This window comes from Pongo pygmaeus, chromosome 1 (genome assembly GCF_028885625.2).
Source record: "Pongo pygmaeus isolate AG05252 chromosome 1, NHGRI_mPonPyg2-v2.0_pri, whole genome shotgun sequence".
In the NCBI taxonomy this organism is placed as follows: Eukaryota; Metazoa; Chordata; class Mammalia; order Primates; family Hominidae; genus Pongo; species Pongo pygmaeus.
In genome coordinates, this window is record NC_072373.2 from 67439313 (window position 1) to 67451977 (window position 12665).

Consider the following 12665-nt stretch of genomic DNA (forward strand, 5'->3'; position numbering starts at 1 on the left):
GTACATTTCAAGATTGTGTTCACATACACATTTTCCCAACCATCACGGCAAGCTGAGAGGAGAGGCATGTATTCCCATTTTCCAGATTAACAAGAAGCCGCACTTGATAAAGCAAAACCAGGGAGAATTCGTTTAAGGAATTTCGTGACAATCCCTGGACTTCAAAGAGGGCAAGTGAACACCTCGATTTCCTTTCAGCTGCTCCGGGGGCAGTTTGCACACAGAATTTCAAATCTAGTGGGCGGCTCCACAGGTCATTTTCGATGACCACTTTATTTTGCAGATGAAGAAACTTGGGCCCTGAAAGACCTGCCTAGGGTCTGCCAGTGGTATGAGACAGGTCTCCAGACTTAGTTTCTACCGCCCTCCAGAATCCTCTGTAAAATTAGAGAAACAGCACGTTGATTTCAAATGTGAAATGGCAGAGTTCTGTTTATTTCCCCAGACCCAAGAGAGCCGGAGCGGGCGGCTCTTCCAGGCCTTGGGAACCTGGGCCTGTCCCCAGACTCGAGCAGCACCCGCCCTAGGCCAGGCCCGCCCAAGGTTCCCTCGGGTCCCGCGCCCCGCGCTCTCTCTCAAGCTAACCCCTGCCCGCAGGAAGCGGGGCTCGGAGGCTCCCTCGCAACAAAAGGCTAAATTCGGTTTCCCTGGTTCCGCATTTCCCCAGGGAGCTCTCCTCGTAAAACTATTCCCCGTGAAGGCGGCAGGGCAGAGGTCCAGGGCGCTTTGCTGGGAGCCTCGGGACCCCGGGCTGGGGGCCGTGGGGCGGCACCTGGCGAGCTAGCGGGCGGGCGGCGAGCGGAGGCTTCCCGGCCTGGCAGCAACTCGCCCCTCTGCCCTCAGCCCTCCCTGCTCCGCTCCCTTCCCCCACGCCGCCCGGCCCCTCCCCCACGCCCCTTTCTCTTTCTTTCTTTCCCAGCTCGCTTGCCCCCACCCCAGTGGCGCCCGCCGGGCTCCTCGCCCAATGGCCGCGGGGCCCGGGAACGCATCAGCTGATCGGCCCGGGCTCCTGGCCGCTGGGAGCCAATCAGGGCACCGGGGGCGGCCCCGGGCCGCGGATAAAGGGTGCGGGGCTGCTGGCGGCCCTACAGAGTCGAGAGTGGGAGAAGAGCGGAGCGTGTGAGCAGTACTGCGGCCTCCTCTCGTCTCCGAACCTCGCTCTCACGGCCTACTTTTACCCGCCCGCCTGCTCGGCGCCCAGGTAAGCCCCCGGACGGCCCGGTGGCACGCAAGCGATGCGCGCCGCCCCTGCTACCCCGCGAGGCGCGCCGCCCAGCCTCTTTTTTCGGCTGCCTGCCCCTCCAGTCCCAGCCCTACGCTGCGGCCTCTCCGGCCCGGGCCTGAGGTCCGGCACGAGTGCTCCTCCCGCGTGCTTCCGCCGCCGGTGGCTTGGACCCGTCGGGGCTGGCGCTGGTGGGGCGCGCCCTTGGCCAGGCTCTGGGAAGGGCGGGGTGAGTTGTTTTGATCTTCTTTTCACTACTTGCGGCCGAAGCGCCGCCCCTGGAGGCCGTTGGGCCGGCCCGCGCCCTGGGGCTCGCAGTGGTGTTTGCGCTGTGGATGGAGTGGCGGTGCGGTCCCCTGTGGAGCGCAAACAAGGCGCTTGGTTGGCGCGGGCGCCTGGCTGCCTTCCTCGTGGTGGGGCGTTCGGAGCAATCGTCGTGGTTCTGGCGATGGTTGAGACGCCTCGATTGCGGCGTGTAACTGTGAGCGTTGTTTGTGCGGCCGGCTCCCGCCTCGGGGTCCCGGGGGCCTTCAAATGTGACCGAACAATGGAGAGCCCGGGCCTCGGCGCAGTCAGTGGAGAAGCCGGGCCGGGCGGAGGCAGCAGCAGCGCGCACTCCCTCCGGCCTGCGCCCCCACCCTCCCCCGGACCCCCCAACCCCTCGGCGGCGGGGTATGGCCACCTCCGTGAGGCCTTGAGATTCGGACGGGGGCCCGAGGGGCGGGGCGCCCACTTTAGGGACATTTCAGTGGGAAGGGGCTGCTCTCAAAGTGGATAATTATAATAACTCCCTCGGGGGCGGGAAGCGGGGATCCTCCCCCAGCTGCAAGTCCACGAAGAAAGCAACGAATGAAAATGATGAAGACGACGAGAAGTCAAACTCCTCCGGGTCGCGCTCCAGCTGCTTCGGCTTCGTCGCCTATTCCGTGAACTCCGGGGAGAGATCTCGAGTCAAGATTAAGACCTTAACCCACCAACCTGCCTGTTCGGACACCCCCCGGGCCGGCCGCTGTCTGTCCCCTTCTCCATCGCCCTCTCCCAGAAAGCTCCGGTGCTTGGACCGGTTAGAGTCTGAGAAAGAGGAGAGGCGCGAACGCCACTCCAGAAAGAGAAGGGTTAAAGAGGGCAACCCTAACGATACGCTTGACTTTCTGTGGCTGGGGTGAGTGAGGGGTCAGGGAGGACGACCCTGGAGTTGGTGGGAGCTGCAGAAACGGCTAAAAACTTCAGAATCCATTTCCCCCACATAAACTTGGCACCGCGGTAGCAGCAGTTGATAGAGTGGCACTAGGCTGCTGGCATGCAACTCGGCTCACGGAAAAGAGCAAGAGATCCGAAACTGAGGCTTAGGACAAAGTGTGCATGATATTGGTGGTGTAACATGTTGGAGAGGACAGCCGAGAAATTGGGTTGTAGCTTTTTTTTTTTTTTTTTGACAGAGTCTCGATCTGTTGCCCAGGTTGGAGTGCAGTGGTGCAATCTCCCGGCTCACTGCAACCTCTGCCTCTGGGGTTCAGGCAATTCTCCTGTGTCAGCCTCCCGAGTAGCTGGGATTACAGGCTTGCACAACCACGCCCGGCTAATTTTTGTATTTTTAGTAGAGACGGGGGTTTCACCATGTTGGCCAGGCTGGACTCGAACTTCGTACCTCAGGTGATCTGCCCGCCTCGGTGGGTTGTAGCTTTTAGCGGGAGCTAAAGGGTTCTGGGATGGAGGTGGGAAGTAGGATTTGGCCGGCTGAGTCTTCTAGAGGCAATATTGGGATGTTGGTCTTCCCCAAGGGGAAGGGTTGTGAGGCTGTCAGAGGGAGAAGCAGTTATGTTTTCAGCTGGGCAAACATGGACACTTGCCCATAGAAACTTTGCCACTGTACTTCAGAACGTTGCCCTAGTCGTTGGAGGAGAACAATGTGTTCCCTTTCTAGCCACCCTGGGCCACGGAGGGAGGAGGGAGAGAGAACGTTTCCTCTTCGGCTGTTGTGGCTTCAGAGTTTCTCTTCTTTCAGAGGTTTTGTGGTACTGGCTGGCAGTTATTAGTATGCCTCATGGCTTTTAAATTTCTAGATCTTTTTGATTTAGAAGTTGAAATTTCCTAATTACTTGAAGTCTTGTAGAATTCCATAGTGTTGTGATTCTTGCCCACTATCTTAAGTGAGACTTTGCATGAGTCCTATGGAAATTATGGCAGCATGCCCCTTAGAATCTGGCTTGAATCAGCTTTTGTTGTAGGAAACTGCTAGCCTTTTAAAAAAATATATTGTAACCTTGTTTCATCCTCAAATCTAAATGTGTAGTAAGTTTTCTTTTGGTGGGGAGGGGCGGTGGGTTTGGGTTAAGACCACAGCTAGGATGAAAGGCAAAGAGAAAAACAAACTGTGGAAGCCAAGCCTGTTCTGTGGCTGGATTTTACTTGTATTGGAAGAAGTTCTATGTTTTGTAAATTTGTGTATTGGTTTTGGTTTGTTTCCTCTGATAGTTTAGTATTTGGATAGTTTAGTGTTACCTCAGCTACACTGAAGGAATAGACCTTAGTCCTCACAAGTATAAGTTCTAGCTTGGAAGCCTGGGTTCTGCAGTAGCTGTGGAACTTTAAGCCTCTGAGCTCAGGGATGCAGAGGCATTGAGTTACTACCAAGGGCCTGATCTTTAGCAGGCATCTGTGTTAATTGTTTCAAAAGGTGGTGATCAGCTTTACAGCCTATTATAAAGGAGATTTTTGCCTACTATAAAACTAATCCCCCTGAAAGAGTGAGTAAACATAATTTTTTGTGTGTTGACTTCCACAAGGGAAGGAGTTGGCACTTACACTCTGACTTTTGATTCAGTCGTCCCTCTTGAGCCATTTTTGCAGGGGATCAGTTTGGAGTGGGCGTTAACAATATTATTTTTTTTTTCCTCTCCAGAACACCTTCCACCATGACCACCTCAGCAAGTTCCCACTTAAATAAAGGCATCAAGCAGGTGTACATGTCCCTGCCTCAGGGTGAGAAAGTCCAGGCCATGTATATCTGGATTGATGGTACTGGAGAAGGACTGCGCTGCAAGACCCGGACCCTGGACAGTGAGCCCAAGTGTGTGGAAGGTGAGACAGCAATGTGGAGTGGAGCACATGCTGGGTAGGATCTGCAGAGGGGTGGGGAGCAGCCTTTGACTCAGCCTCTGGATTAGGCCTCTTTCTTCTGTTTGTAAAGGTTCTAAGGCAGGACTTTTCAGCCTTCATTCAGTCAACATTAAGCTCCTACACTGCCTCAAAGCAGAGCGACAATGGAACCCTTTATTTCAATGGAATTGTGCATGTAGGCCAGTGTATTGAAGAAAAACTAAGTCTGGTTTATGGAGAGTTGGCATGGGGCTTAGAGATTGCCGACCTGGACATCCCCACTTAGGTGGCTCTAAGGCACCCTCAGAAAACCACTGCTCTAACCTGAGAATGCCATCTAGTTTACAAACTCTTAGAAAACTGTGTTTAATACTCATATCACTGGCTTCTAGATGTGAAGCAAATGCTCTACAATGGTTTTTAAATAGGACTAATTTTTAGTTGATGCCACTTTTGGAAATTCTTAAACTAATTGCTTATCCCTCTAGGAGCTACAGTTAGATTATAGTTGTGACCTTCATTTTTCAGTCTAGAACAAGCCATAGTCTTCCCTCTTCTGGAAAGGGGCCAGAGGAAATTATCATATCCTACCTAGTTTAGGATAGCTTACTTTTCCTTTTTGAGTAAGTGAATGATCATAATACAAAGCCTATATTGTGTACTTGCTATGTAGCAGATGATAGTGCACAGACACTGAAGATACAAAGTGAGAGTCTGGTCTCTGCCTTCAGAGAACTCAGTCAGCTAGAGAGACAAAGCAGCCTTTAAAACAGTGGGAAAGGTGGATAGGTGATAAGGGAGCATCCTTGAGTAAGTCATCCTGCTGGTCGTCTGTTCCCTCATCTATAAAATAAGGACATAACTTGCCAGAATACACTGGGGGCATGAGAAGAAGGACGCAACACATTACCTAATGGAAGAATCAGAATCCTTCACTATCTCAATATTTTAAGTGACTGATAGGATGGTAGTGATAACAGAATGCTTCAGCTTGTCTCCTGGAAGACATTTGGGAAGGGAGTATCTGATATATTTCTTTTAAGGAATTGGTACAATGGTCTTACTTGGAACTCAGATAGGAAGAGCTATAGGATCAGGTACAGGTGCCAGGGTATACATATTAATGATGGCATTTATGCCTTAATGAATTCCTAGAAAAGAGATCTTTAGAGATGGGAAGGTGAGTGAAGGGCTGGCTGTATTTGCATAGCTTGGAAAGCTCCTGTATGTTTTAAATGTAATTTTCCCTCTTTTTGCCCCAGAGTTGCCTGAGTGGAATTTCGATGGCTCTAGTACTTTGCAGTCTGAGGGTTCCAACAGTGACATGTATCTCGTGCCTGCTGCCATGTTTCGGGACCCCTTCCGTAAGGACCCTAACAAGCTGGTGTTATGTGAAGTTTTCAAGTACAATCGAAGGCCTGCAGGTGTGTATAGCACAGCTATGGATGCCCCTCCTCAATCTGTGAATGTTGTGAAGGGGAGGGAGAAGACATTCTGAAATCAGTATTGGGAAGACTAGGCAATTTCAGGACTATTTTAAGAATCTGAATGATTCTCTTCCCTGAACTTCTGCTTTGAGGAAGAGATAATATGGCCCATCTTTCTATGGTCTTCTCTGTTGGTTGCATAAAATAGCATTGGATTTGTCCAGATCTGTTTGCCGGTCTTGGAGTCCCCAGTAACAGCCTTCCTGCCTGGAATGTAGGCCAGGACAAATGTAAACCAGTGGACAAATGTTTCTCAAAAATTATAGAATGGCTCCAAGTGCCTGAGAAATAAAGAATAAATCTGACAACCAGAAGCAGCTGTCTTGTGACTAGAGGGTTAAGTGCCTGGCATTTGGTGCTTGGGAGGTGGCCAGAATGCAGATAAGGTGAAAGTTGCCCTGTTCTAAATCCACTCCCATGTGACTTGGTTGTAACTGAGTTTAGTTAAAACTGAAGTCTTTCAGAGTCTTCCTACAGATGTACAGTTAACAGCTTCTCTCATTTTTCTGACTCAGTGACTCAGTGATCCCAAGAAGGCCTATACTGGGTCAGTTCATACCATAGTGCACACCTCAGTTGTATAGAATCCAAGGACTATTCTCCCATCAGCATTGGTATTCAGCATCTATGTCTTTAGATCCCTGATGGCGTATTATTGACTCTTTTTTCTAGAGACCAATTTGAGGCACACCTGTAAACGAATAATGGACATGGTGAGCAACCAGCACCCCTGGTTTGGCATGGAGCAGGAATACACCCTCATGGGGACAGATGGGCACCCCTTTGGTTGGCCTTCCAATGGCTTCCCAGGGCCCCAGGGTAAGTCTCCTTGGGTTAGAGGTGAAATTCCCAGAAGTGTCTAACTTCAGGAGTGCCCCTTCTGGGGATGGGAATGACTTTCTGAATCAAGAAGCAAGATAATACAGTAAAGGCGAAACAGCCCTCACATCACCAAAGTCCAAAAATGGATATGAATATATAAAGTAAGGTTTTAGGGGGAACCTTTGGCCCCACTGAAGCTGTGGTGAAGAGGAACTCCCCTATTGCCCCTCCCCTGCCCTGCACCTGCAGATGAAGGCAAGGATAGTGATTCAAGAGGGCAAGGCTTAAGGGCCTTCTGATCTCTGACTTTGGGATTCTGTGGATTTCTTGACTCTTAGAGTTTTGTCTTGATGCTTCTGTAGGTCCATATTACTGTGGTGTGGGAGCAGACAGAGCCTATGGCAGGGACATCGTGGAGGCCCATTACCGGGCCTGCTTGTATGCTGGAGTCAAGATTGCGGGGACTAATGCCGAGGTCATGCCTGCCCAGGTAAATGTAGCTCCAATCCATCAATGAAGAAGGGTAAGTGGGTACACATAGGACTTTTGCTAGTAAGGGCTGCTGATACACCACTCACTAACCCAAAACCTAAGAATGGGTTGGAGTACAGGTGAGAAGAGAACAGGTTTAGGAGCTTCTGAGTTGGAGTGAGCAGTTAGCTTTGTTTTAATGGCCAAGCTTCTCGTTTCTAGTGGGAATTTCAAATTGGACCTTGTGAAGGAATCAGCATGGGAGATCACCTCTGGGTGGCCCGTTTCATCTTGCATCGTGTGTGTGAAGACTTTGGAGTGATAGCAACCTTTGATCCTAAGCCCATTCCTGGGAACTGGAATGGTGCAGGCTGCCATACCAACTTCAGCACCAAGGCCATGAGGGAGGAGAACGGTCTGAAGTGAGTACCTTCTGCTGGGGCCATCTTTAATCTCGTGTAGCAGAAAACTTGGGAGGAGACTTAGCAATCTCTCAGCAAAGTCTCCTTTGCAGGATGACTTGCAAATATTTGCCAAAGATGAGTAAACTTGACTTCTCAGTCTGGACGTACTTTAGCTGTTGACACTTGCCTTCACATTCTCTCATTTTGTTCCTATTTGAAAAATACCAAATAATACTTCTGATTCACAGTGATAAATATTTGTTATAATTTATATAATATATATTAGTCATATATCATTATATAAACATATATCGATATATATATTTGTGACATATATGTCATGGTGACAGGGAAAAGTTGACAAATCTTTTTAGAACTAAAAAGATTCTAAAAGTTGAAAATCTTTTAGAACTAAATTAGTAACAATACAGGCATGTGGATAAGCTTAATGCTTATAAGGGGGAGAAAGTTTCAAATGATTAGTCTTTTCAACGAATAGTAACTTTCTACTGCTTGTCGGGCACTGTTCTGACCACTGAGACACACAGGTAAGAAGACGCAGCCGCTGCCCTCGTGAAGTATTTGTTCTACTGGTATCGTATTTTGGTGCACTTCATTCTTGGCTCCATACCTGGAGACAAGGTTGGACCGCCATCTTTTCTGTTTCCTCTAGGTACATCGAGGAGGCCATTGAGAAACTAAGCAAGCGGCACCAGTACCACATCCGTGCCTATGATCCCAAGGGAGGCCTGGACAATGCCCGACGTCTAACTGGATTCCATGAAACCTCCAACATCAACGACTTTTCTGCTGGTGTAGCCAATCGTAGCGCCAGCATACGCATTCCCCGGACTGTTGGCCAGGAGAAGAAGGGTTACTTTGAAGACCGTCGCCCCTCTGCCAACTGCGACCCCTTTTCGGTGACAGAAGCCCTCATCCGCACGTGTCTTCTCAATGAAACTGGCGATGAGCCCTTCCAGTACAAAAATTAAGTGGACTAGACCTCCAGCTGTTGAGCCCCTCCTAGTTCTTCATCCCACTCCAACTCTTCCCCCTCTCCCAGTTGTCCCGATTGTAACTCAAAGGATGGAATATCAAGGTCGTTTTTTTCATTCCATGTGCCCAGTTAATCTTGCTTTCTTTGTTTGGCTGGGATAGAGGGGTCAAGTTATTAATTTCTTCACACCTACCCTCCTTTTTTTCCCTATCACTGAAGCTTTTTAGTGCATTAGTGGGGAGGAGGGTGGGGAAACATAACCACTGCTTCCATTTAATGGGGTGCACCTGTCCAATAGGTGTAGCTATCCGGACAGAGCACGTTTGCAGGAGGGGGACTTTTCTTCCAGGTAGCTGAAAGGGGAAGACCTGACTTACTCTGGTTAGGTTAGGACTTGCCCTCGTGGTGGAAACTTTTCTTAAGAAGTTATAACCAACTTTTCTATTAAAAGTGGGAATTAGGAGAGAAGGTAGGGGTTGGGAATCAGAGAGAATGGCTTTGGTCTCTTGCTTGTGGGACTAGCCTGGCTTGGGACTAAATGTCCTGCTCTGAACATGAAGCTCAGTATAAACTGATGGATATCCCTACCTTGAAAGAAGAAAAGGTTCTTACTGCTTGGTCCTTGATTTATCACACAAAGCAGAATAGTATTTTTATATTTAAATGTAAAGACAAAAAACTATATGTATGGTTTTGTGGATTATGTGTGTTTTGCTAAAGGAAAAAACCATCCAGGTCATGGGGCACCAAATTTGAGACAAATAGTGGGATTAGAAATAAAGCATCTCATTTTGAGTAGGGAGCGAGGGAGGTGGTTCTTAGAAAGATGGTCATCTGGGATTAGGCCCTCATGACCCTTTTGGGTTTCTGCCCTTCCCACTCTCTGGAGAAGGTGGGCACTGGATTAGTTAACAGATGACACGTTACTAGCAGTCACTTGATCTCTGTGGCTTTGGTTTGAAAGACACACTTGTCCACATGGGTTTAGAGATAAGAGTTGGCTGGTCAACTTGAGCATGTTACTGACAGAGGGGGTATTGGGGTTATTTTCTGGTAGGAATAGCATGTCACTAAAGCAGGCCTTTTGATATTAAATTTTTTAAAAAGCAAAATTATAGAAGTTTAGATTTTAATCAAATTTGTAGGGTTTCTAGGTAATTTTTACAGAATTGCTTGTTTGCTTCAACTGTCTCCTACCTCTGCTCTTGGAGGAGATGGGGACAGGGCTGGAGTCAAAACACTTGTAATTTTGTATCCTGATGTCTTTGTTAAGACTGCTGAGGAATTATTTTTTTTCTTTTATAATAAGAAATAAACCCCACCTTTATTCCCTCATTTCATCTACCATTTTCTGGTTCTTGTGTTGGCTGTGGCAGGCCAGCTGTGGTTTTCTTTTGCCATGACAACTTCTAATTGCCATGTACAGTATGTTCAAAGTCAAATAACTCCTCATTGTAAACAAACTGTAACTGCCCAAAGCAGCACTTATAAATCAGCCTAACATAAGATCTCTCTGATGTGTTTGTGATTCTTTCAAATCCCTATGTGCCATTGTATTCCTTTATTTCCTAAAACAGGCAAAATAAGCTCAAGTTTATGTACTCTTTGAGTTTTTAAAACACTGGAGTGATGTTGCTGACCAGCCCTTTCCTGTACCTCTCTAAGTTGGGTATTTGGGACTTCAGGGATTAAGTTTTTCACCTAGACTTAGTAACACACAATCTTGGCATTTCCTAGCCTAGAGTTTTGTAGCAGGATACAAGCCCCACTCCTCCCCCTTCCTGTGCTCCCCTGAGTTTGGTTTTGGCTTACCATAACATTGTTTTGACCATTCCTGGCCTAATACAATAGCCTAACATAATGTATGATTAACTGGCTTTACAATTTCTACTCTCTGCTCTCAGTGATTCATTTAAATAACAAATATTAGCTACCCTGCTACCCTGGTTGAAGCCTTCCAAGGCTGGCTATGCCCTAGGCATGGGCTCGTCCTTGGGTGTATCTTGCCTTGCAGGAAGACCAGTGGACTGATTGTGATTCTCAAAAGCTCTGTGTTGTCACCTGTGCCCTTGCCCCTTGCTCTATCTTGGTCCGTGTATCTGGGGATTCTTCCACCTTATCCTGGCCAGTTCCTACCTTCGTTCATTCGTCATGAGGTTGGGTAAAAGCTCCCTCCGGCTCCCATGATGCTGTGTATATATCTAGCAAAAAGCAATTATTGGACACATTGGCGTGCAATATTATTAATAGCATTAATACTACTAATAATGTGGGCGATAGTGATTGTTTTTAAAAGGCAGTATACTCTATCAGTGTGAGGTAGCTGGGGCCTGTGATAGTTTTTAGAGATAACACAAGTTCTTCAGGCAACTGTGTATTTTACAGTAGTCAAGTAATCCTAGATATCCATGGTTTTAAGAAAGTTGGCTCATAATATGATTTAATATTCAAAGTAGAGTCATCTACCTATTAGCTTGCTGGCGTGGTCCTAGTTTACGCCTGTTTGAGCATGATTGTTGAGTACCCTCCTTCATCCTTAGCATTTTCTTGATTTTGTTGTTAAATGATGTATACCCTTATTTCCGTTGAATCTCTACTTCCACCTCCCCAACTGAAGTTGTCTTCCCTTTGCTTGGTCACCCTTACAGCCTCTTGGATGGTGTATCCTACACGGTGTAAGCACTAAACTGAAGAGGCAGTGACCTGAGCACTTTGGATTTTGTTCATTGTAATCAATTCCCTGACAAAATGATTGCATGAGAAGGAATTTTAAATTCATAGGATCAGAATTTAGGTGAAAACAACCAGCATATTTGTTTCTTCGCCCTCTCACCTAGAATTAGCTTTGACCTACAGGTCACAGTGCAATCCCCTTGTATTTCTAAGGTGTTTTTTATAGTTCATTTGCAGACAATGGGTTATGTGATAACTTTTATCAGTGATAGATTAAACAGAATAATGATCAAGCTTTCAACCTTAAGGAGTCAGGCCAGTATTTACAAAAGGAGGTCTCCATGAACTCCTTAAATATGAGTTCCCCTAATATCATCTTGCCAGGTACTAGATAACAACTAAGTGATATAGCACAAGCTATAGGGAATTCGAAAGAATTCCATGGATGGGTGCTGTCTAGAGCCTTTTGTTGTTTTTGAGACGGGGCTCTCACTCTCGCCCAGGCTGGAGTATAGTGTGGTGCAATCTTGGCTCACTGCAACCTCTACCTCCCAGATTCAAGCGATTCTCCTGCCTCAGCCTCCCAAGTTGCTGGGACTACAGGTGTGCACCACCATGCCCGGCTAATTTTTGTATTTTTAATACAGATGGGGTTTCACCATGTTGGCCAGGCTGGTCTTGAACTCCTGACCTCCCAAAGTGAGGTCTTGAACTGGTCTTGAACTCCTCCACCTCCCAAAGTGCTGGGATTACAGGCGTGAGCCACCGTGCCCGGCCTAGGGCCATTTAAAAAGCCAGATCTGTGCTGCTGTGTAGAAGGGTAGACAAGTGGATGAGAAGTTCCTGAACTATTCTTGGCCCTTTTACCACTAAGTGAAAGTAACTTGCTGCCCCAAAGAAAGATGTTTCATCATTCGATAGGACTTTCTAATTGAACTTCATGAAAGCAAGAGATCCTGTTTTTCTTGCTCACCACTGTATCTTGAGACCTGTTGTAGTGCCTGCAATACTTATTTAATAAATTATTTTTAAGTATCAGTTTTGTGAGCTTTAACTCTATGAGGTCTTTGTTGTTTGACTGTATTTTAACTCTGGCCATGACAGCAAGACAAAGTTCCATTTTTATTGAGCTTAAAAAGAATCAAGGCCAGGTGAAGTGGCTTACACCTGTGATCCCAACAATTTGTGAGGCTGCAGCAGGAGGATCTCTTGAGCCCGGGAGTTTGAGGCCATTCTAGGCAACGTAGCGAGGTCCAGACTCCACAAAAAAATTTTTTTTTAAATTGCACGCCTGTAATCTCAGCTATCAGGAGGCTGAGATGGGAGGATGACTTGAGCCCAGGAAATTGAAGCTGCAGTGAATTGTGATTGCACCACTGCACTCCAGCCTGGGTAACAGATCAAGACCTTGCTTAAACAAAAGAAAACAAACAAAACCCCAAAAAACAAATTGAAAATGTTGATTCTTTTTACTACAAACATTATGGCAG

At 47.4% G+C, this 12665-nt stretch overlaps 1 protein-coding gene across 2 annotated transcripts; it reads left to right on the forward strand.

Annotated features, from left to right (window-relative positions):
- On the forward strand, positions 1–10008 carry GLUL (glutamate-ammonia ligase). Of its 2 annotated transcripts, XM_054447087.1 has the most exons (8): positions 693–1201; positions 2029–2384; positions 4125–4303; positions 5584–5745; positions 6481–6627; positions 6993–7120; positions 7324–7523; positions 8179–10008. In XM_054447087.1, the coding sequence occupies exons 3-8, from the start codon at positions 4138–4140 to the stop codon at positions 8495–8497; spliced, it is 1122 nt and encodes a 373-aa protein (XP_054303062.1). In that variant the 5' UTR covers positions 693–1201; positions 2029–2384; positions 4125–4137; the 3' UTR covers positions 8498–10008. The 2 variants fall into 2 exon arrangements, with proteins under 2 accessions (XP_054303072.1, XP_054303062.1); XM_054447097.2 differs by lacking the exon at positions 2029–2384 and having other exon boundaries at positions 1–1201.
- The last annotated feature ends 2657 nt before the right edge of the window (positions 10009–12665 follow it).

Coding starts and splice junctions, on each gene's coding strand:
- GLUL (XM_054447097.2), top strand. CDS start 4,138: ATGACCACCTCAGCAAGTTCCCACTTAAATAAAGGCATCAAGCAGGTG. Junction 4,304..5,583: donor TGAGCCCAAGTGTGTGGAAG/GTGAGACAGCAA, acceptor TTTTTGCCCCAG/AGTTGCCTGAGTGGAATTTC. Junction 7,121..7,323: donor CCGAGGTCATGCCTGCCCAG/GTAAATGTAGCT, acceptor TCTCGTTTCTAG/TGGGAATTTCAAATTGGACC.